The sequence below is a fragment of the Eubalaena glacialis genome, chromosome 18 (assembly GCF_028564815.1).
Source record: "Eubalaena glacialis isolate mEubGla1 chromosome 18, mEubGla1.1.hap2.+ XY, whole genome shotgun sequence".
Classification (NCBI taxonomy): Eukaryota; Metazoa; Chordata; class Mammalia; order Artiodactyla; family Balaenidae; genus Eubalaena; species Eubalaena glacialis.
The window spans coordinates 499288-521331 of record NC_083733.1 but is presented as its reverse complement, the minus strand read 5'-3'; the positions used below and the strand labels follow the sequence as shown (position 1 = coordinate 521331).

Here is a 22044-nt window from a genome sequence, read left to right as displayed (position 1 = left end):
CGTTGCTTCCACCTCCCCCGTGCATCGGCGCCCCGAGGAAGCTCACGGGGGCAGGGCAGCCCAAGAGATGCTTCACCATCTGCCCCAGTTCCCCAGGTTCCTTCCCAAAGACTGGCCGAGGGTTCAGAGGGTGAGGCTGGCGTCTTCGCCATGGGGCAGCCTCCTCTGTAATCTCACACGGATGTGGCCAAGCTCATCCCCTCGTGGTTTACCATTAAAATGGCCCACGTCTGGTGACGCTTAGCCAGGAATAGGATGTAAGTGGCGTGAAGCAGGCTGCCTTGCTATAGTGGAGGAAGGTGCAGCCTGGCTTCCCAGGGCTGGCCAGTGAGTGGGCTCACGGCCGCCCAGCAGGGAGGGCTGAGGGGACAGTGCTCTGATTTACAGAAGTGAGTTGTCCTAGGTGACGTGACCTCCCGGTCCTCAGACACAGCACCCAGGGAGCGCACTGGACACAGGGCCTGTGCACCTCTGCTGCCTCTCACGCCTCCCTTACAGGGCTCCTGGAGGTGAAGGGGATTCTCCCAACAGCAGCTCGTGGTCCCCAGCAGCCAGACTGCACTGGGCAACCTGCCCCTGCCCAGCAGAGCGGGTATATCGTGGCCTGACGGTAGCTTCTGGAACTGTCTTCGAGTCAGGTGTGTGAGGGCTCCTCACTGAGATACACACGTTCTTTAAGTAAATGTACATTTAATACAATCAGAGCCCCAGAAGACCAGTAAAGACTATTAGATGAATTAACTTATAGAGTTCTTACATCATAATACAAGTTGTTTTCCACTCTTGTCTATGCTCATATAAACATGGGTTTTTGTTACGCTTTTTAAAAGTTTGTTTTTTAAATTTTTTTGTTGAGGTACATCATATTAGTTTCAGGTGTACAACACAGTGATTCCTATTTGTATTGTGCCATGATCACCACGGTTAGTTAACGTTGGTCACCACACATAGTTACGGAAGTTTTTTTGTGTGTGATGAGAACTTTTAAGATCCACTCTCTTGGGACTTCCCTGGTGGTGCAGTGGTTGAGGGTCCACCTGCCAACGCAGGGGACACGGATTCGGTCCCTGGTCTGGGAAGATCCCACATGCCACGAAGCAGCCGGGCCCATGTGCCACAACTGCTGGGCCAGCGCTCCGGAGCCCACGAGCCACAACTGCTGACCCCAAGTGCCACAACTACTGAGGCCTGTGCGCCTGCAGCCCGTGCTCTGCAGCAGGAGAGGCCACTGCAATGAAAGGCCCTCGTACTGTGGCGAGGAGGGGCCACCGCTCGCCTCAGTTGGAGAGGGCCCATGCGCAGCAGCGAGGACCCAACACAGCCAAAGATAGATAGATAGATTAATTAATTAAAAAAAAAAAAGATCCACTCTCTTAGCAACTTTCAGATATTTGTGATTATAATAACGTACTTCCAGGTGGTCACTTACATTAGGTGTCCCTCGTATTACAGGAATCTCACAGCCTCTATCAGGTTTACGTGCCGGCTGCGACTTTGCTAAGTTGAGAGGCCGGATGGCTGAGTTCTGTGATGAAACACCATAAAATTATCCTGTCCCTGCTGAGTTGTTCGGCTCCTGCTTTTCCTAATTCAACCAGCAGGCCATATTTATGACACTGTTAGCATGCTAATTTTTGCAAAGTGCTCTAGGAACATGACTTGTGTGTGTGTCAAAACACCATAAAAACACGTTGCCGCTGTGAGATTAATTTTTTTTATTAACTAATTTTTTTTGGCTGTGCCCAGCAGCTTGTGGGATCTTAGTTCCCCCACCAGGGATTGAACCTGGGCCTTCGGCAGTGAAAGCACACAGTCCTAACCGCTGGACCACCAGGGAATTCCCTGAGATTAATTTTTAAAATCAAGACTGTGTGTCAGGGACTTCCCTGGTGGTCCAATGGCTAAGACTCCATGCTCCCAATGCAGGGGGCCTGGGTTCGATCCCCGGTCAGGGAACTAGATCCCACATGCTGCAACTAAGAATTCGCATGCCACAAATAAAGATGCCACGTGCTGCAGCTAAGACCTGGTGCTGTCAAATAAATAAATAAATAAACACTGTGTGTCAAAGGGCTCCAGGAGCTAGTGTTGACTGTCTTTGGAGGGGGCCAGTCAGGTGTAGGTGTGGGGCAAGCAACTGGGGCACAATTACAAGGAAATTCTGGGAGGCTGTGCATACCCCACCCCTCCAGGGCACTCCTCCAGGAACCCTGACCCCAGTGAGTGCTGAGTCCAGGGGCATTAGCCAGTCCTTTCAGTGGCCCTTGCAGGCCCAAGCCCAGGACAAAAGCCCCTTGGCAGAGTTGTGCCGTGGAGTTCTGTGGCAAGGAGGCAGGGGCTGTCCCTCTAGCTGAAGACTTTTTTTTTTTTTTTTTAATTTATTTTTGGCTCCGTTGGGTCTTCGTCATTGGGTCCTCATTGCTGCGCGCGGGCTTTCTCTAGTTGTGGCGAGCGGGGGCTACTCTTCATTGCGGTGCGCAGGCTTTTCATTGTGGTGGCTTCTCTTGCTGCGGAGAATGGGCTCTAGGCACGCGGGCTCAGTAGTTGTGGCTCGTGGGCTGTAGAGCGCAGGCTCAGTAGTTGTGGCGCACAGGGGATCTTCCCAGACCAGGGATCGAACCCGTGTCCCCTGTATTGGCAGGAGGATTCTTAACCACTGCACCACCAGAGAAGTCCCTAGCTGAAGAGTTTTAAAACCCTGAGCCAACAAGTCTGTGTGTCAAGAAGGACGCCTACATAACAGTTCACTTCTTTAATCTTCCCAGCTGGGAAACTGAGCTCTCAGCAGAATGTCACATGGGAACTTTTGGCCTTGCTAGTCTGCATATTCCCCAAGGATGTAAGTATGGACTATTCAGGCGTCGAAAAACTGTGTGGCTGGGTTGCCGGGTTGTGTGCAGCAGACCGAGATCCCCGAACTGCAGCTTCAACTTCTTGCCACCAACTCCAGACTTCAAACCCTCCCCCGTTACCCCGGGCAGCACCCTATGAGCATACGGAGCTGCGTGAGTCTGGGGGTCTGAAAGGGGGGATGGGGGCAGGAATGTGTTTGAGATTAGAAAACAGCAAGGCATCCTGGCCCATGGCGGGATTACTGAAAGGCGTCTGAGCTAGACATGGGAGGTGTGGGCTAACGTTTGCGTCCGAATAAGTACGTCCCAGGCCAAGGCAACCATTTATTCAACAGACATCTCCTCCAGGGCCCCTCTGCTGCAGTTAGGCTGCCAGATGGAGTGTGGGTTCAGTTCCAGTGGACAAAGTGATTTGCGAGGCAGATGATGACCCCTCGCTCTCCCCCCCACCCCTTCTCACCTGCACTGCCTTCCCTTCCCTGTCACCTGGAAGCAGAGCTGTGTGACCTTGACTTACCATGCATGCACTGGGCACTGTGCTGTGTTCTGTGGCCTAACAGCAGCTCCTCCCATTTCACACCAATAACTTGCCCAAAGTCTCAAAACTAGTACAAAGATTTTATACTAGCTACTTTCCTGTGGGTCACTGACCTTCCAGTTTAGCCGTCTGTGTCTGTGAAAGGATGCAGAGATTTTTTTTTTTTTTTTTTTTTTTTTTTTTTTTGGCTGCATTGGGTCTTCATTGCTGTGCGTGGGTTTTTCTTTAGTTGTGGCGAGCAGGGGCCATCTTCATTGCAGTGCGGAGGCTTCTCATTGCGGTGGCTTCTCTTGTTGCGGAGCACGGGCTCTAGGTGCATGGGTTCAGTAGTTGTGGTGCACGGGCTTCAGTAGTTGTGGTGCACGGGCTTCAGTAGTTGTGGTGCACGGGCTTAGTTGCTCCGCAGCATGTGGGATCCTCCCGGACCAGGGCTCGAACCCGTGTCCCCTGCATTGGCAGGCAGATTCTTAGCCACTGCATCACCAGGGAAGTCCCAATGCTAATTTCTTAGCTTTGCCAACCTTACCATTGCTACGTAGGATGTTAATATTAGAGGACCTGGGTAGAGAATATAATGGAACTCTCTGTACTACTTTTTAAATTTATTTTTTTTTTTATTTTTATTTTTTTTAATTTTCTTTTTGGCTGCGTTGGGTCTTCGTTGCTGCGTGTGGGCTTTCTCTAGTTGTGGCGAGTGGGGGCTACTCTTTGCTGCGGCGCGCAGGCTTCTCATCGCGGTGGCTTCTCTTGTTGCGGAGCACGGGCTCTAAGCGCGAGGGCTTCAATAGTTGTGGCACTCGGGCTCAGTAGTTGTGGCTCGCGGGCTCTAGAGAGCAGGCTCAATAGTTGCGGTGCACGGGCTTAGTTGCTCCGTGGCATGTGGGATCTTCCCGGACCAGGGCTCGAACCCGTGTCCCCTGCATTGGCAGGCGGATTCTTAACCACTGCGCCACCGGGGAAGTCCCTGTACTACTTTTGTAACTTTGCTGTATATCTAAAAGTATTCCAAAATAAAAGTTTATGACCCTAACTTCACAAACACCACTTCCGAGTTTACCGAGAAGTGCTTTCTTGCATTTGCTAACAACTGTCGGCCAAACAGGACTGATACCGCCCTTGCTTCAGAGCTGAGCACGTACCTATTAGGTGGCAGGGCTCCAACCTTCCACACAGCCTTGGCACGTATGTGTTAAAAAACTCCTCTGCCCTTTCACATGTTCTGGTCTCCCCAACCATAACCCTGTAATTCCTCAATGAGTCCCAACCTGATTTTTCTAATACCCGAGGGTGTCTCAATAGGGCAGAAAACTACCAGCATCAGTATCAGCTACCTGTTTACTCAGTGTAGAACACAGGCCTCCAAATTTCTTATTTTGTGTCCTGAAATTCATAAAACATTGATTAGGTTTCAGGGGAGGAAGCTTGGTGACTGGGGTGAGGGTGGGAAAGGAAAGGGGTTGCTGGGTGTCAAGGCTTACAGATGGCAGGATGTGTTGGCGTCGTCCCAGGCTGTCCCGGGAACAGGAGGCGCCAGAGCCCAGGTGGCCCGGCTACTTGGTGTTTTTACGACGCTCATCTGCGTGGGTGGCAGTGTGCACAGCGGAGCGCGGGACAGCCGCGATTCGCCACGCGGTTCTTAGTTCCACACTCGCTGCGGGGTACTTGCCACCAACGGCCCGACCGCAGACCTCCGTGCGACACGCGCAGGGCGCTCTGGAAGGCCCGCTCCTAAGTGTGCGCTCCGCCCACAGGGAGGGCAAGCAGGATCCACGTGGTCGCCGGGGCCTCAGACCAGGACGCGGAGGGCGAGGCCTACCGTGGTGCACGAGCAGGCCGGCCGGCCCGGGCTTCGCGGAACCCAGACCGTCCGCGGGGCCGGGGGCGCGGGGGCGCGGGACTCGCGTAGCACGGGAAACGCGGCGCCATGTCTGTTAGTGCAGTGAAGGCCGCCGGGGGGAGGGGCCTTCACGTCACTCGGCGGCCCTGGCTCTGATTGGTCAGAACGTTCCGTCGCTTCTGATTGGCCGGGCCCAGTACCATCCCAGGGTGCTCTGCGGTGCCCTTTCTTTTCCGCGGCCGTGAACCCTCGGAGGAGGTGAGTACACCCGAGCGCGGCGCCATCGCTGATTTCCGACACCATCCGGCCCCATCTGCCGTCCCCGGCGTCCGCCCGCCGCCGTCGGCGTCGGGCCGTGGCCCGGGCTCTGTGCGCACGCCGGCAGGCCACCGCGCCCGGGCCCTAACTCGCTCCGCGTCCTCCCCGGTCCCCAGGCCAGTCGGCCTCAGCCATGGCGCCCAGCCGGAATGGCATGATCCTGAAGCCCCACTTCCACAAGGACTGGCAGCGGCGCGTGGCCACGTGGTTCAACCAGCCGGCGCGCAAGATCCGCAGGTGAGCCGCCTCGGAGCGAGCGCGCCCCCTTCTCTCTGCGCGCGGAGGGCGGCCGGGACTCGCGCGCCCGGCCCGGTGCGGGAGGGGCGGCGGGTGACCGCCGCTCGGCTTCTGTCTGCGCAGACGCAAGGCCCGGCAGGCCAAGGCGCGCCGCATCGCCCCGCGCCCCGTGTCCGGCCCGCTCCGGCCGGTGGTGAGATGCCCCACGGTCAGGTACCACACCAAGGTGCGCGCCGGCAGGGGCTTCAGCCTGGAGGAGCTGAGGGTGAGTGTCGCCAGTCCGCGTCCTGAGTCCCACGGGTTGTCCCTCGTGGCCCACAGCCAAGTGATGACATTCTCCGGAATCGCTGCACTGCTGTGATGAAAATGCGCTTGAACCCTTTTCCATCTGACGGCTGGGCTCTCCCGGCAGGGGGTGGGGACCGAGGAGCCCTCGGGGCTTCATCTGTGTCTGTCTCGGGGCAGGTGGCCGGCATCCACAAAAAAGTGGCCCGGACCATTGGGATCTCGGTGGACCCGAGGCGGCGGAACAAGTGCACGGAGTCCCTGCAGGCCAACGTACAGCGGCTCAAGGAGTACCGCTCCAAGCTCATCCTCTTCCCCAGGAAGCCCTCGGCCCCCAAGAAGGGAGACAGCTCTGTGAGTACCGGGGTTCCTCTGTGCTCAGCCGGGTGAGGGCGTGGAGGTCTCACTGTGGGTTTAGCTGGGCTGAGAAGAAAACGTATCTGTAGCTTTTTATTTTTCCAAAACTGGGTGTTCGTGCAGGGTAGTAGAGAGTTGGTAGGTAACTGGAAGAAAGCTTCTGAGAATCCACAAACTGATCGCTAGGGCTGCCGAGATTCACGGCGGGCAAGAGTGGTGGCACTTGGAGCCAGCTGTTTTAGAATTGGGAAAGTGTTTTTCCTGTTACTGACCTTTGTGTGAAGTTAACAGTCCATCCGTATGGGCTTGTGAGAGGTGTTGTGCCTGTGTCTCTGCTTCACACGTGGGTGGCTCTTTTTCACCTGCCGGTGCCTGCCATCTACTAGATGGGCAGGAATCCATCGGCAGACGGGGGCCCCAGGCAGAGGCTACAGGCTTGGGGAGATGAGCTGAATCCACCTTACTCCCTTCTCTCTGCAAACAGGCTGAAGAGCTCAAGTTGGCCACCCAGCTGACCGGACCAGTCATGCCCATACGGAACGTAAGTGGGCATGTTTGGAGGGAGCAACTGAATGACAGGGCGGGGGTTGGGTTGGAGGGAGTCGGCCTGGCAGCTGGGGCCCATGTTGAGATTTACAAGTTTGTGGAAAGGACCTTCTTTCCACCCTGGGAGAGCCTCCTGCATCTTAACAGATGGACTTCTTGAGGGAAGCTTTGTGCACCCTCACTTGTCACCACTCTCTCTGTTGGGTCCTTTTTCCCTTTTCGCTATTTGGAAAGGCCAGGCTGTAAGCAACTCTGGGCGTGTTTGGTGATCCTGTAACCTGAGTGGCAATTGACCAGGCCCTTGAGGCTCCTGCGAGTGGGGCGTGGGCCTGAGCCTCCCCTTCTCCAGGTCCTGTCCAAGCACAGTGCCCCGCCCACCCGTCACATGACTTGGGGTGTTTTAAATCCACAGGGGATTGGTATAACCTTTTGGTGGCCTCCATGTAGCTTTTCTTGGGTGGGCAGATACCCCTCCAAGTCCTCTCAGTTTGCTGACAGCTGCTCCTGGGCCTGTGCTTCGTTCCAGGTCTACAAGAAGGAGAAAGCCAGAGTCATCACAGAGGACGAGAAGAACTTCAAGGCGTTCGCCAGTCTCCGCATGGCGCGTGCCAACGCCCGGCTCTTTGGCATCCGGGCAAAAAGGGCCAAGGAAGCTGCAGAACAGGATGTTGAAAAGAAAAAATAAAGTGCTGTTGGCAATTTGTGATAAACCTGCAGTGTCCATGTGACCTTCGTTGTGTAAGGAACTGGGGCCTGGGGAGCCTCCTCCTTGAGGGGAACCTGGAGCACGTTCTTGTTCCTCATCACAGCAGGTCTGCTGTGAGGGAAGCAGGTTCGGGGCCTGGGAGGCTTGTGCTTAGAGAGTTTTCTTGTCGGAACCCTCCAGTCCTGCAGGTGCTGTGCATTCGGTACCAACTATCTTAGGTAATTTGCAGGACTATTAAACCACTATTCTCATCTCTAAAACTAGCAGTTCATAAGGTGCTGATTTGACGTCCATGCTCACTTTGTATATTTGGAAGTCACGACCCACAGAAAGGTCAGCTGGTGTGGAGGCCTGGGGGTTGGAGCCTGATGAACCATCTGTGAGAGAGGGCACATGGGGGGCTGCCTCTGGACAGCCTGGAGACACTGGTTCCATTTGCTTTGTGCTCAGAGACCTGGCAAGGAGTTAAGAAGCTACCCGAGGGCAGAGTAGCTGCCCGTCTGCTGGAGCCCCGGCTGAGGTGCTCACAGGGTGGGGGGCAGAGAGGCCTTTGGGTGGGTGTGCAGGGCCGGGGTCCACCGTGCTAGTGTCCACCTGGGCAGAACTGTTTGTGGGTTGTAGGTGCATCTCCTGGACAGATAACCAAAGTACGTGTGCTGGTATCACCCCCAGTGCCTGCAGTGGCCACCAGCGGGTGCTGGGGCATTTGTAGGAGACTAGCGTTGGTCTGGGCAGTTACAAATAATTTTTGTTTAATATTCCCAGGCTGTGTTTTTCCTTCTTTGATTATTTTTAAGTTACATGGTATTTTTAATTTTGGAGGGAAGGTATGCATCTCTGCATTTTAACCCATGGGAGTGTCACCCCTCCAGGATGAATTTTAATTTGATTCTGTATCCTGTAGTTGCTTTGTTAAAATGTAGATAATTGTGATTTTTTTTAAAAAAATTGAAAATCTAATTCCCAGTTGATTCAAGTTGTTGTAGTTTACAGGGAAACTATAGTCATTTTAGGTTATTTAGGGTTTTTTTCCACTTTACTCAACTTAGTTCAAGCCAAGGAGTAGACTAAGGGGCAGCTGTGCAAAGGGCGAACAATCCTCTTGATGTCTCGCGTAGGTGGTTGCACTTGCCATTTTTTTTCTTGTACGTTTTCTGGATGTTACAGGAGAAAAATATGGTCTTTGCGTCACAAAAGGTCCAGAGGAGAGGAGAGGCAACGGCCTCCCTTCCCTAACCCCGGCCTCTGTCCAGAGCAGTTCATGCCCAATTCCAGGAATTTCCCAGTGTCCTTGTTCTTTTTTGCTCCCTCAGCTAGAATCAGTTCTCAGTTGCTTAGAACTAGACCAGAGGAAACTGAATGAGCTGACCCACCTCTGACCTGCCTGGCAGGGACCATCCTGGGGACCTGGACGGTGGAAGCTGGTGATGGAGCAGGTGTGGGTGGGCCAGGGAAGGTGGAAAGTGATGTGCGGGGAATTGTCTAAGAACAGATTGATGAGAGAACGGGCACTCGTTCAAGTATTTATTGAGTATCTGCTGTGTGCCAGACACAGTCCCAGGCTGCAGGGACATGGCACTAACCAAAACAAACTATCTTACCTTCGTGGAGATTTCTTTCTGAAAGACATCTGGCTCTCACTGTAGCGTGTTGGGTGCATGTCAGCCTTGGGTAGCAGTGAGGACTGCTCAACAGGAGGACCATGGTCCAGGGCCTGGTGAAGGCCTGCAGCCCAGGAAGAGAGGGCTGGCCTTCCAGATTCATCTCTGGGCCCACCCTCCTGGGAACGGCTCAGAGCTTTCTCGGGGGTTACATCTGGGGAGGCTGAGGACCTGAGGAGCAGCGGGAAGGTGTGTGTTAGGCCTTGGTCCCCACCCTCGAACTGTGGTGCCTCAGCTGGGCTCCCCTCCTTTGAAAGCCCCAGTTGCACAGTGCTGGGGGACGAACAGATGAAACAGTGCGTGGTTAGTTCCTGCCCTTCTGAAAATTTCCCCAGGAAGGATGGTGCTTCCAGCAGAGGAGGTAAAGCTGGGTCACTGTTGAAAGGGACTGAGGGGGGAGGGGCTGGGAGCGCCATCAAGGCGGCTCCTGCCAAGGGTATCCTCAGAGCCCCCAGATGAGCCAGGCACGAGGAAAACCAGGCCTCGCTCAGCTGGACGGCCCACCCGGTGGACACTGCTGCCACCTGCCTCCCTGGCTGCACTGCCATCACCCCTTTGGGGACTTTGGGCAGCTGTCCTCGTGGTCTTCCCTTCCTGCCCTGGCCCGAGGGCCCACCTTTGTGTCCTTGTCTGTGCTGTCCCTGAAGTGTGGGCTGGACCCAGCAGCTTGCTTCCACTTGAATGGAACAGAGGTGAAGGATGGCGGGCTGAGGTTGGGTTATGAAAGATTTCACTCCCCCAGGGAAGCAGGCCACCATCCTGGGAGCAGCAGTATTGGGTGCCCAGGGCCAGCCCTGTGCAGCGTGGCTCCTGGTCAGGGGAGCCCAGGAGGGGGACGGCCAGACTTGGACAGTGTCCCTTGATCCATCTGGCCCCGGGCAGGTGTCCTGACTATGACTTCACAGGGGTTCGGGCGGCCCTGCCAACTTGGGAGGGGAGGGGTTGGTGCAACAAAGCTGCGGAGACACGTGGGGCCTGGAGGGTCAAGGGAGGTGAGAGTACTGGGTTCTGGGTGGAGACTGGGGTCCAGGTGGAATCCCCCTGCTGAGTGAGTGACCTCACAAAGGCCCTTGGACACCCCCTCCCCTCTCCAAGCCTGCCTGCCCGTCTGTGGTGTGGGGATGGAACAGGCCATGTGGGGATGAGAAGGCCCTCTGGGGGCCAGAGGACTGCCTTTGTCTCAGGGAGGAAGGTGCCCAGGGGTCGGGGCAATGACCCCCTGGGGCGTCCAAAGGCCTCGGCAGTAGCAGGTGGTGGGCGGGGTGAGGGGGAGGGGTTGTCTTCCCACTGCAGGGCCTGGAAGCAAGTCCTCCAGGACCACCCGAGGGCAGATGGGTGGGAGAGGGGGCTCTGAGGGCTAGAGCCGGGGCACAGGGCCTCGGGGAGTGATCAGGTGGACAGATCCCACCCCCACCCTGGGGGTCTGCTCACCCAGGGCTGCTTGCAGGTGGACAGAACCGAGGTGGTCTGGAGCAGCCTGCATCCGGTCTTCTCCAAGGTCTTCACACTGGAGTACTGCTTTGAGGAGGTGTAGAAGCTGCGCTTTGAGGTCTACGACACCCATGGGCCCAGCAGCCTCAGCCACCAGGATGACGACCTCCTGGGGGGCATGGAGTACACCTTGGGGCAGGTGGGCACCCGTCCCCTTGGGAGGGAGAGGGAGGAGGGCAGCATGGACACCTCAGCTGGTCCTGAGGGCCGGTGCGACGGCAGTGGTGGCCTGGGGACAGCGTGATTACACACAGACTGTGTACCACGTGGTCTGTCTGACTCCATAGCTCTTTAAAAAATTTTTTTTAGTTAAAAAAAATGTAATTTTGAACTCGGTAATACATTCATATGGACCTAAATTCAGAAAGTATAACAGGAACACCCTGGACCATATCTCCCTCGTGCCCTGTCCCCAGGTTCGTTACATCCTTCTGGAGAGATTTATTCTTAACAGAGCAAAGGAACATAGTTTTTTCTCTAGATATACTTCTAAAAACACAAACGGCATATACTGTTCTGCAGCTTGCTTTTTTTCACTTCCATGACATAAGGGAGCCCTTCCCTTGTCTCTCCCCATGGCAGTGACCGGTCTGAGGTCCAGCTGCCACCTGAGGGACACTGCATCCTCTGGTGAGGTCATTCCCAATTAGCTCTACCATTGTCAGTGTAACGGGAGCTCTTGCCACCAGCCACCAGCCGGACTGCTTAGCACAGGCTCTGGGCCAAACACTCGATGTGTCACACATTAGATTCTCATGAGTGCTCTGGGGGTCCTTCTTTTTTATTGAGGTATAATTTACATACAGTAAGATGTGTAGACCTTGAGGGTTGGGATTGATGGGCTTAGACAATTGTATACACCTGACCATCACCCAGATCACACAGGACATTTTTGTCATCCAGCAGATCCCCTGCTCCTCTCAATCCCCTCCCCCAGTAGTTTTGCCTGTTCTAGAATTTCATGTCCATGAATCACACAGTATGTTCTCATTTGTGTCCGACTCCTTTTACCCAGCGTGAAGCCTGTGTGACTCATCCCCATTGCTGCCTGGGTCGGAGCCGGCAGGGTAGAGCCTTCCATCAGATAAGAGGACCAAGATTTAGGCAGGGCACAGCCCCACGTGAAAGCAACAGGGAAGGGTTCTACCCAGTGTTGGCCTCTTACCTGCCCTCACGAGCATGGAAGAGGACAACACACAGGGACACACATGCACGGACACGTGTATCGGCATGCATGCACGGACAAACATGCATGCACACGGTGCAGATCCATGGACACACAGATACATGTATGGACACATCTGGACATACACGTAAACTTTAGATTATGGAAAGGACCCCCCAGAACTGCCAGGTCTGTGGGGCCGTCAGGGGCGCTACAGTCAGTGGCCAAAGGCTAGGACCCTGGCTTCAGATTCCGGTGGTGCGCCCTTGAGCAAGTCCCTGACCTCTGCCTGAACCTCTCCTTCCTCATCTGGGAAACCGGGACCATGACAAGGCCACCTCCGTGGGAGCTGAGGGGCTCACAGGAAGCATGGTCACTTGTCAAACCAGCTAAACCAACTATCCTATTACTCCTAATAGGAGAGCCCAGAAGTGAGTCTTCAAATGGGAGAATCTGGGGGGCCTGGCACGTGGCCCTTTTTGGCCTCCGCCTCCCCCACCTTGGATGGGTTTCTCTTCTGCACAGAATGTTCCTGTGTGCCCGGAGCTGTTGGCCAGGCACATCCTGTTGGGGGGGGGGGTCCTCTATCCCTTCTGTCTCAGCTCGTCAGACAGGAGCCTGTGTGGAGCAGGGCGAAGGGGGTCAGCACTGCCATCACCCACCACGGCCATAGCTGAGGACTCTGTGTTCGCTGGCCAGTGGAAGGGGGGTAGTCCCCACACATACAAAGTCCCTGGTCCTCCAGCAGCCACGAGGGTGGTCGTCCTCTATCTTGTTTGCAGACCACTCTGAGAGCTGCCTCTGGTGAGCAGGTGTTGCTGGCTGCACACAGCATTCCCGGGTCAACTCTTAGCCCAGTCAGGGGCTCATAGCCCAATGGGGAATGCAGCCCCGGGGGGCCTGGTGAGGGAGGGGGAGGCCTGGGCAGGGGGCTGAGACCCCAGGGAGGGAGCAGCCCGGGGGTCCTGGATGGGACTGGGAACCCCCATGGCCGCTCGCTCGCTGGCCTTGGGCTGTGGTAGGGGCTGCGCTGTCCTTGGCCTGGTCCATGGAGGGTGATGGGTTCCCAGGGCACGGCTTCTGCTGCAGGTCGCACACACGCGCTCACCAACGTGACTCTGGGCGGTCTCCCTCCTCCCGAGCCTCCCTTTCCTCACCTGATGCGTGGGCGGTGGGAGGGCCCAGGAGGCGGTGAGGTGCGCTGAGCTGAGGGCCTGGTGGAGCGAGAGAGGGCCACGGGCTGGCTGCTGCCAGGCGCCGAGGGCGTGGTGCCCTGAGTGGTAGGTTTGGGGAACCAGGCCACCGAGGGTGAGTGGGGGCGTTGGGGAGGAGGCAGGGAGACCCAGGGCGGGGTTAGGGTCCTCAGGGGAGCAGGTGCGGACCCCTCCCTGAGCCTCTGACTTCCAGATCGTGGCCCAGAAGAAGGTGACCCGAGCACTGTTGCTGAAGTTCAGCAGGAACGCTTGCAAGTCCCCTATCACGGTGAGGCCCCGCCTTCCACCAGCCCCGCCCCCTGCAGGCCCCCGCCCCTTCCTCGCCGAGGCCGGGGCGTCCAGACACCCCCCCGAGGCTGGGCTGCAGCCGGGCAGGGAAGGGTGGGGTCAGGCCCCTCCTGCCCAGCCTGGAGCCTTGGCGCTCTCCCTCCGCCCAGGTGATAGCCGGGGACATCTCTGGGAACAACGGCCATGTGGAGCTCTCCCTCCGTGCCAGGAAGCTGGATGACAAGGTGAGGGGCGCCGCCCTGGGGCCCAGCTTTCCCTCCTGTCAGGAGGTGTGGACAGAGCCACACCGTGTCCACAGGGAGACAGGTGGCTGAGGAGTGGGGCGCACTCAGAGCCGTGGGTGGGGCTGCCCGTCCAGGCGGCTGTGCTGCTGTCAGGGTCCCGTATGTGTTGCTGCCATCAGCTCATCCTCGGCTCCCTATGCCGGGCGCTCAGGGAGGTCCCCGTCCACACAGTGGAGGAATTGGATCTGAACTCGGTTCTGGTCCTGCTGGCTCCTCACATGGGGTAGGGGCACAGAGCAGGGGTCTGACCTGGCGTTGCCTGCTGCTTCCCTTGGATGGAGACTGAAGCGGGGGTGGGGCAGGTGGGGGGCGGGGTGGGAGCTGGACGCTGGGGAGCCAGGGACGCTCCAGAGGGGAGGGCGTTGCTCTTCGGGAGGGCTCTGCCCTCACAGCCAGCAAGTGGCAGAGCCTGGACCCCACCGCTTGCAAAGCACACCCTCTGCTCCCCCTGCAGGACCTCTTCAGCAAGCCGGACCCCTTCCTGGAGCTGTACCGGATCAACGATGATGAGAGCGAGCTGCTGGCGTACAGGACGGAGGTGAGGGGTCCCTGGCCAGCACCCAGAGACAGCATGAAAGGACAGGGGAAGGAGTCACCCCGGCCCTCCCTCATCTCCCTGGCCCCCCATGGCTGTAGGGTCTTGACCTCCGAAACCGCCATCCCCCTTTGAACAGAGAGCGGCCAGGTGGGCATGCAGCTTCTGTCCTAGAATGAAGAATCCGGATTTGTTGTCACTACCTGCCCGTAAAACAAGATTTCAGTTACACCAGTGGGAAGGCGTTTCTTTCTGAGATAAATTAATTTGAGTAAAAAAAAGCTATTTAAGGAAAAAGAAGTCCAGGTGGTCCAGTAATGTGGGGGGTTAGGAAGGTGGCTCTGGAAGGAACGAGGTTCAGAGACGCAGCTCTGGGCTCGCAGGGTCCTGCCCGGAGCCTGAGGCAGGACCTCCTGAGCCGCCCCTCCCGGTCCGCAGGTGGTGAAGAACGACCTGAGCCCCACCTGGCAGCCTTTCAAGGTGTCTCTGAGCAGCCTGTGCAGCTGTGAGGAGCCTCGGCCTCTGAAAGTGGGTGGGGCGGGGCCGGCTGGCGGAGGGTGGGTGCTGGGGAGGGGACAGGGCGGCTGGGGGCGGGGCTGGGGTCAGCTGGGGGCGGGGCTGGGGCGGGGTGAGTCCCTCCAGACCACACCTTCCTGGAGTTGAGGTACGTGGGGAGGGGTGGTGGGAAGGGGGCGGCCTTCCTGCAGGGGCATGGAGACACCCAGGCTGGGGGCCTCAGAGGGGCAGGCGGGCTGAGGGGTCCCGGGGTCCCCAGTGCCTCGTCTGGGATTATGACTTCTGCGGGAATCACGACTTCACCGGAGAATTCTCCACCACCTTTGCGGAGATGCAGAATGCCTTCAGGGAGGACCAGGTGAGAGCAGGGAGGGCCCGCCTGTCCCCCAGAATGCGCTGGGGCGCTGGCCCTGGGCTGGGTTGCCCCAGAAATTGTTGTGATGGCTTTAGAGAGGCTAAAGATGATGACAGAGCAGGACACCCACACCCACCAGGTGGCTGGAGTAGGGACCACCAGCCTGTGGTAAAGTTGAAGTGACAGATGCCAGTGGGGCAGGGCTTTCAGGCCTCCCGTGCTCCTTGCGGTGGGTGTCTCTGCCTGTCCCTGTCCCCCAGGCCCAGTGGGACTATGTGAGCCTCAAGTACACGCAGAAGAAGCGCAGTTCCAAGAACTCGGGGGTGGTCATCCTGGTAGACCTGAAGGTGGGCCTCGGCCCAGCCTGCAGCCCCTCCCCCCCGCAGTGGGTGGAGGGGGTGCTCCCGCCTCAGCTCTGCAGAGAGTGAGCCAGGCTGGGGTGGCCGGCCACTGCCTGGAACCGCCCGTAGTCAGATGGACCCTCACGGGCCCCCATCCCAGAGGTCTGGTGCCCCCAGTGTGTGGAGGTGGGAGGGATGGAGGGGAGGGGGAGACAGAAGGGAATAGATGGTGGGGGGAAGATGGGCATTCAGGCGGCCTGAGGGCCTGAGAGGAGGAGACTGAGGCTGCTGGGCTCCTGGGGGAGGGCAGGTCCCAGGAGCCCCAGAGGTCCCGACCCGAAGCCCTGGCCTCAGTGTTCCCGGGGTGCGGGTGCTGGACTTTCTACAGGGTGTACTCGTTCCGGGACTACATCATGGGCGGCTGCCAGATCCACTTCACGGTGAGTCCACGGACCGTCCGCACAGCCTGCTGGGTGCATCCCAGCAGGATGGGTGTCAGCGCCCGGGCCCCACCCCAGGGCTCCCAGCAGCCCCTCCCCACCCTGGATGTAACTCAGAGCCTGTCTGGCACCCAGGTTGGATGGGTGCAGAAAAGGCCCTTCGGCAGGGCCTGCAGGTCCCCTCTGTATGGCCTCTGCACTCCTTCTCGTGACAGCCAGAATGGCCTGAGGAAAGTGACTGGGCGGGGGGCACACAGGGACCCCAGCTCAGGGCTTGCTCCTCCCAGGCCCCGCCTAGTTCCTCCCCCACCCCTGCCTCCACAGCCCCCGCTGTAGAAGGAGGTGCCGAGGGTCCTCTGTGACCGCGCTGGCTCCCTGCAGCCGCTGGCTGGTCTTGCCCTCAGAGGCGCTGGCCAACCCTGGGGACCCAGGAGCTTTGGGGTTGGCACGTCCCTTCTGTGATCCCGCCAACACAGCGCTGGGCCCTCGGGCTCACACCTCCGGGTTTCCCTGCAGCCCTGGGTGAGTGGCTCCCCAGGCCTCAGTTTCCCTTACCTGTCAGATGGGGGTGCAGGTGCCCACCCCAGCCCAGGAGGGAGGGGCTCCTGGGTCTTCGCACTGTGGCCTCTGCAGGTGGCCGTTGACTTCACGGCCTCCACTGGGGACCCCAGGAACAGCTGCTTCCTGCACTACATCAACCCCTTCCAGCCCCACGAGTACTGCAGGCCCTGGTGGCTGTGGGCGAGACCTGCTAAGACTATGACAGTTGCGCCAGCCCAGCGCCCCCAGCCCACCGCCTCCCAGGCTCTGCGTGGAGTGTGGGTCAGCACCCGCAGGGCCCGGGATGGGAGGTGGGGCCGCCCCCCAACCGTGGTCCCCTGGGTCCTTCACACAGACATGGCGTCCGAATCCCACTTCACAGACCGTAAACTGAGGCCGTGGCGGGGCGGAGCCCTCGCCTGGGAGGTGATGGGGGCAGAGGTCCCGCATCCAGTCGGCTCTGCCCCTGCCTGCCTGCACGCTGGGTGGCTTCTTCATGGCTCTGGGCCTCAGTTTCCCCCATGTGGCTCGGGGCGGGACCTGGACCCCCATAGAGTTTCATCCTGGTCTCCTGGCTCTGTCGGTATCTCTCCAAAGTGCCCGCACCCACCCCCAGGGAGATCAGGGACCCTGGGTGATGGGGCCGTCTCTCTTCCAGCAACAAGAGGCTCTCTGCTTTGGGGTTCTGAGCCTGGATCCCTCCCAAGTATGAGATAGGAGAGCCCGGGTCCCAGGACCCCTGGCTGCTGCCTCTCCTGCTGGGAACCAGCTACCATGTGACCGGCGGTGGGCAGGTTGCAGGGACCGCCTGCCGGCCAGAGGGCTGACCTTTGACCTCCCAGCACTGCAGCCCTGTTAGGCAGAGGGAGCCATTAGTCTGGAACCTTCCAGTTAGAAAGGACATTCAACTGGCTTAAGCAGAAAACTTGGGCGGTGGGGGGGGGGGCGGATTTATTGGCTAATGCAACTCAGAAGCTTCGGGTCCCCCTGGATCCATGGCTGGAGCGATGCCCGTCACTGGTCTGCCCTTCCGCGCTCTGTGCGAAGGGTCTTTGACGTGGTGGCCCTGGTGGCTCCAGACCTACCTCTCCCAGTAGGTGGGGGTGTGGGGTCCTGGGAGGTGGACCCACTGACCAGTCCCGCTGTGCCTGCCCAGGTGTCCCACGACTTTGCCATCAATTTCAACCCTGAGGACAATGAGTGTGAAGGTAGGAGCGCCAGGCGCCCGGGGCGGGGCTGCAGCGGGGCCGGGCTCACCCCCCTCCCCCGCCGGAATCCGGGGCGTGGAGGAGGCCTATCGGAACTGCCTGCCCAGGGTCCAGCTCTAGGTGCTGGGGCTGGGCGCATGAGGAAGGGCTGCCTGTTGCTGGGGGACAGGGCAGGACCGGGGTCCGCTGTGGGCGAGATGGGGCGTGGAGGCAAGGAGGCCGAGGGAACAGGGGCAGTGGGCAGGAGGCCGGTGTGTCTGGACCGAGTGAGAACCTGGCTGGGAGATACCAAGGGCCCCAGAGCCAGCGGCTGAGCTCTGCTCTGGGGCACAGAATTCTCACCCTGGAAGATGATTTGCTCTTTATGGTTCTGTCGTACATATATTGTTATTTTGTTTGCTTTTTTTTTTTTTTTTTTTTTGGCCTCGCAGTGCAGCTTGCAGGACCTTAGTTCCCTAACCAGGGATTGAGCCCCAGCAGTGAAAGCGCCAGGTCCTAACTTCTGGACTGCCAGGGAATTCCCTGTATTTTTAATTTACACAAATAATGCTATGCTAAAGGCTGCATTCTGCTTTAGAATGTTTTGGAGACCTGTTCATGCTGCTGTAGGCACGGCTACTCTGTTGCCTTCTTTTAGCTTTTTATTTTGAAAAAAACATCAAATTTATGGAAGAATAATATCAGTACAACACCTTTGGTACCTCCTTTCCCTAGACTCACCCGTCATCAACTTCTTGCCCTGTTTCCTCCTCCTCTTGCTTCTCTCTTTCTCCCCCCTCCTCCACCTATATATGCTACTATTGTCTTCTTTCTGAACCATTTGAGAGCAGGTTGCTGACCTGAACGCCCCCACCCCAAGTTCTCCATGTTGGTCTGCTCGCGGCCAGGACACTCTGTGCACGACCATGGTCCAGCTTTCGAGCCCCACGTTGAAGGCGACCCCCTCCTCTTGTCCCTCCCCCACGTCCATCTGTCCCCCCGTGTCCACGTTCCCTGCCGTCCCAGGACCTGCCCATCCTCTGTCCTGGTCTCCTGATCTGGGCTCTTCCTCTCAGCCTTGCTCCGTCTTCGTGACTTGCCATCGCCCAGACTCTGATCACCCGTGGTCCCGTTGTCCGACTGTCCCTTGCCCTGCATGGGACGGCTCTCCCTGGCATGGAACCCCAAAGCTGGGGTTGCAGCACTGCCCTTTATACCTCAGATCTGGGAGTTCTCTTCTATAGCCACGGTACAAATATCAATTTCAGGTAGTTTAATTTGGATCCAGTACTTTAACCTATAGAATACACTCCAATTTCATTCGTTGCCCCAATAATAAGTCTATCACAATATTACTTCTGGCACAGAATCCAGTCTGGAGTTAAGGGTTACATTCAGTTGTCCTGTTCTCCTATTGTTTTGAAGCAAGTCCCAGACACATAATTTCATCTGTAAACATCAGTATAAACCTCTGAAAGAGAAACAGTAGGGTTCCAATGCCATCATCACACCTAAAGACAATGTCCATTCCCGAGTATTAAGTGTCCAGCTGCCTCATCCACGTCGTGGTGGCTTTTCCAGGGGGAACAGGGTTAAGATAAGGGCCTCCACCTGACAGTGGGTGTGGCCATCCTGCTGGGGACCCCTGCCTTCTCTCACGAGGTCCCCTTGTGGTCCTCTTGCTAAGGGAACACGCATGTGTGTCCAGTAGGGCCCCTGGCTGGAGTCTGCTAGCCTTGCCCTTGTGGTGGCCTCCATATCCCCTCTGATTCCTCTGTGGGGGGGTGGTCAGGCTCTGGGGGCACTCAGGCCTACCTCTGTCCTTGCTGGGGCTCGGATCCTTCATCTTAGCTGAGCAAGGTGGATGCGGGTGGATGCTGGGCGCGCGTCCCGGGACCCACTTCCCTGCGCCTCCACCTGAAGTTTGCCCCCACCCGTCTTTCTTTCCCATGGAGAAGCCCTATCCTTTCTTGCTGACGCTTCCAGGGGCCCTGACTGCAGTGGTCCCCGGGCTCAGGCGAAGCTTCCGTTCCAGGCGGTGAGGGTGTGGAGTTTGCACTACTGGCAAACGCAGGGCTGTGAGATGTTAATGGAGAACTGGCCCTCCTCTAGGGGGCAGGAGGAGGGCATGTGGGGCCGAGAGCCCACTGGTCTGGGGGCTCAGAGAGGAGCCCTGTGGGAGAGGTGCCCCTGTTGGGCTGTCGGTTGGCTCCTTTTCTCTGGAGACGTCACAGTGCTGGGTGCCCACTGGGCCAGGGGCTGGGCCAACTGGTGGACAGCCCGGCCGGCCTTCCAGGGGCTGCACCTCCAGGGTGATTCCTTCTTCTCTTGAATGTTTTCTCTCGTCCAGATTTTTAGGAACGATTTCTGAGTGGTTTTGTTTTTTTCACGCTGGAAATGGACCTTTATTTGAAACAAGTCCCAGTCTGTCTTCTGCAGATGCACTGGGCACCGGGCCAGGCTGGACCAGAGTGTGTCCTTTCCAAACTCTGTTCCTTGAATCTCAGCAACTCTTCAGGGTGTGGGAGCTCCTTCCTACCCAGGGCCCACAGACCTCTCCTCCTCCGGCCTCAGACCTGGGTCAACCCCAGCTCCCCCAGCCTCGGTCTCCCCATCTGTAAGGTGTGGCCGTTCCAGTATCCGCCTCAGGGTCAAAGAGAGCACGTGCTTACAGTTCATTGTGATTGCGTGTGTGTGTGTGTGCGCGTGCGTGCGTGGGTTACGCTTCACCAAATACGCTTTTAGAAAAGCTTGGAAACCATGGTCACCCCCAGGCCATCTGGTTGGTGGACTTGGAGTTTGAGTGGGGGGAGGTACGCAGCTGCCCTGCAGGGTCCCTGTGGCCCCTCCCCCCTGTGTCCCCAGCAATACTACGTCCTGCTGATCCTGACAGACGGCGTGGTGACCAACATGGCGGACACACGTGAGGCCATCATGCGCGCCTCCCACCTGCCCGTGTCTATCATCGTGGGGATGGGCAACGCCGACTTCACCAACATGCAGGTCCTCGACGGCGACAACGGTGTCCTGCGCTCCCCACGGGGCGAGCCTGCCCTCCGTGACATCTTGCAGTTTGTGCCCTTCCGGGAGCTCAAGAGCGTGAGTGCTGGGCGGGTGGTTGGGCGGGTCCCTCGGGCAGCGCATTGGGGCCCCGGGCCCCCCGCCGTCCTGAGCAGCTTTCGGCCCCTAGAAACTTTTGCATTAGAGAAGTGTGACACGGATGCCCCAGAGGGCAGGGCTCCTCTCAGGCAGCTCCCCCCTCCCTTTGTGACATGGTAAGAACTGCCTGTCCCGTGGACACACACTCAGCTTCACTGGGGACCCGGGCCTCCCCTCCTGCCTCAGCCGCTTTGCCCTGTGCCCAGAGCAGGGTCACACCGACCCAGAGGGGCCCACCTGTGCCACCCGCAGTGCCAGCGCAGACGGACTGCCCAGCAACCGCGGTCTCATCGTTAACACAGGCTCACCTGGCCGCCCACTGGGTGAATTCCTGGTCGTGGTCCCAGGAGCTGGTGCATGACCCATAGCGGGTGGAGGTCATGGTGTGAACGGCGGCTCTAGGGGAGGGGGCTGGGGGATGGGAAGCCAGTCGGAGGCACACTGTCCCCACCCGCAGGTGTCCCCCGCGGCGCTGGCCAAGAGTGTGCTTGCCGAGGTGCCCAGGCAGCTGGTTGAGTATTAGAGCCACAAGGAATGCCTCTCAGAGACCTCGGCGAGACCAGCCCGGGCTCCGCTCCGTGAGGACACACGGTGGGGGGCCGGCCAGGACTGTGTCCACCATCTGTCTCTAGCACCCTCCACCCCGACTCCCCAGGGGCCTCCCGTCCCCCAGCCTACACCCACCATTGGCTCCTGTGACCCTGCTGCCTGGTGGGCCAGCCTCCCTCCGGGCCCCAGGGCTGAAGGAGGGACAGGTCCCCCTGGGCACGCCTGACCCTGCCTGAGCCTGGTGGGTGGGGGAGGGGGTCTGGGGGATTCCTGCTTTGCATCTGATCTTCATGGGGGAGGGGGCAGCAGGCAGCGCCCTGTCTCTGAGAAAACCCAGACCCCCCCCCCGGACACCCATCCCTATAGCCAGATTCCTCTTTGTCCCAGCTGCATCCCCTTGTCTCTCTGTGTCTGTGGGGTCTCTGGGGGTGGGCGCAGGAGGCTTAGGCAGAATAAAGTGTCATCTTGTCCGTGCAGCGGCTTTGTGCCTTTACTGCCCCCCCAGCAGAGGCCTGCAACCCCTGAGGGGTGCGGCGGTGCATGTGTGCCCTGCAGCTCCCACACTGGAGCCGGGAGCTTCTAGTCAGGCTCACCAGCTCCTTCCTGGACTGAACCGAGGGCCGTCCCAGGAATGAACGGATGC

The 22044-nt window shown here is 58.3% G+C and overlaps 2 protein-coding genes and 1 non-coding gene across 3 annotated transcripts; all 3 read left to right on the top strand.

The window, feature by feature from the left end:
• Positions 1 to 5403: 5403 nt before the first annotated feature.
• On the top strand, positions 5404 to 7680 carry RPL13 (ribosomal protein L13). The gene is made up of 6 exons (XM_061173441.1): positions 5404 to 5485; positions 5662 to 5782; positions 5906 to 6047; positions 6248 to 6421; positions 6909 to 6965; positions 7497 to 7680. Exons 2-6 carry the CDS (start codon positions 5679 to 5681, stop codon positions 7653 to 7655), a joined length of 636 nt encoding a protein of 211 aa, XP_061029424.1. The 5' UTR covers positions 5404 to 5485; positions 5662 to 5678; the 3' UTR covers positions 7656 to 7680.
• LOC133079265 (small nucleolar RNA MBII-202) lies at positions 6109 to 6192 on the top strand. Its single transcript, XR_009698143.1, has one exon. It is a non-coding gene; the product is annotated as a small nucleolar RNA MBII-202 (small nucleolar RNA).
• A 2112-nt stretch (positions 7681 to 9792) lies between the features above and the next one.
• Positions 9793 to 21637, top strand: CPNE7 (copine 7). Its single transcript, XM_061174115.1, is given in 20 exon segments — positions 9793 to 9985; positions 10080 to 10219; positions 10773 to 10967; positions 13401 to 13475; positions 13645 to 13719; positions 14234 to 14317; positions 14753 to 14842; positions 15090 to 15188; positions 15446 to 15532; positions 15907 to 15966; positions 16600 to 16684; positions 16687 to 16729; positions 17162 to 17217; positions 17661 to 17713; positions 17778 to 17833; positions 18670 to 18702; positions 20498 to 20792; positions 21310 to 21379; positions 21382 to 21430; positions 21526 to 21637. Coding segments are annotated over 20 exon segments (1950 nt in total).
• The last annotated feature ends 407 nt before the right edge of the window (positions 21638 to 22044 follow it).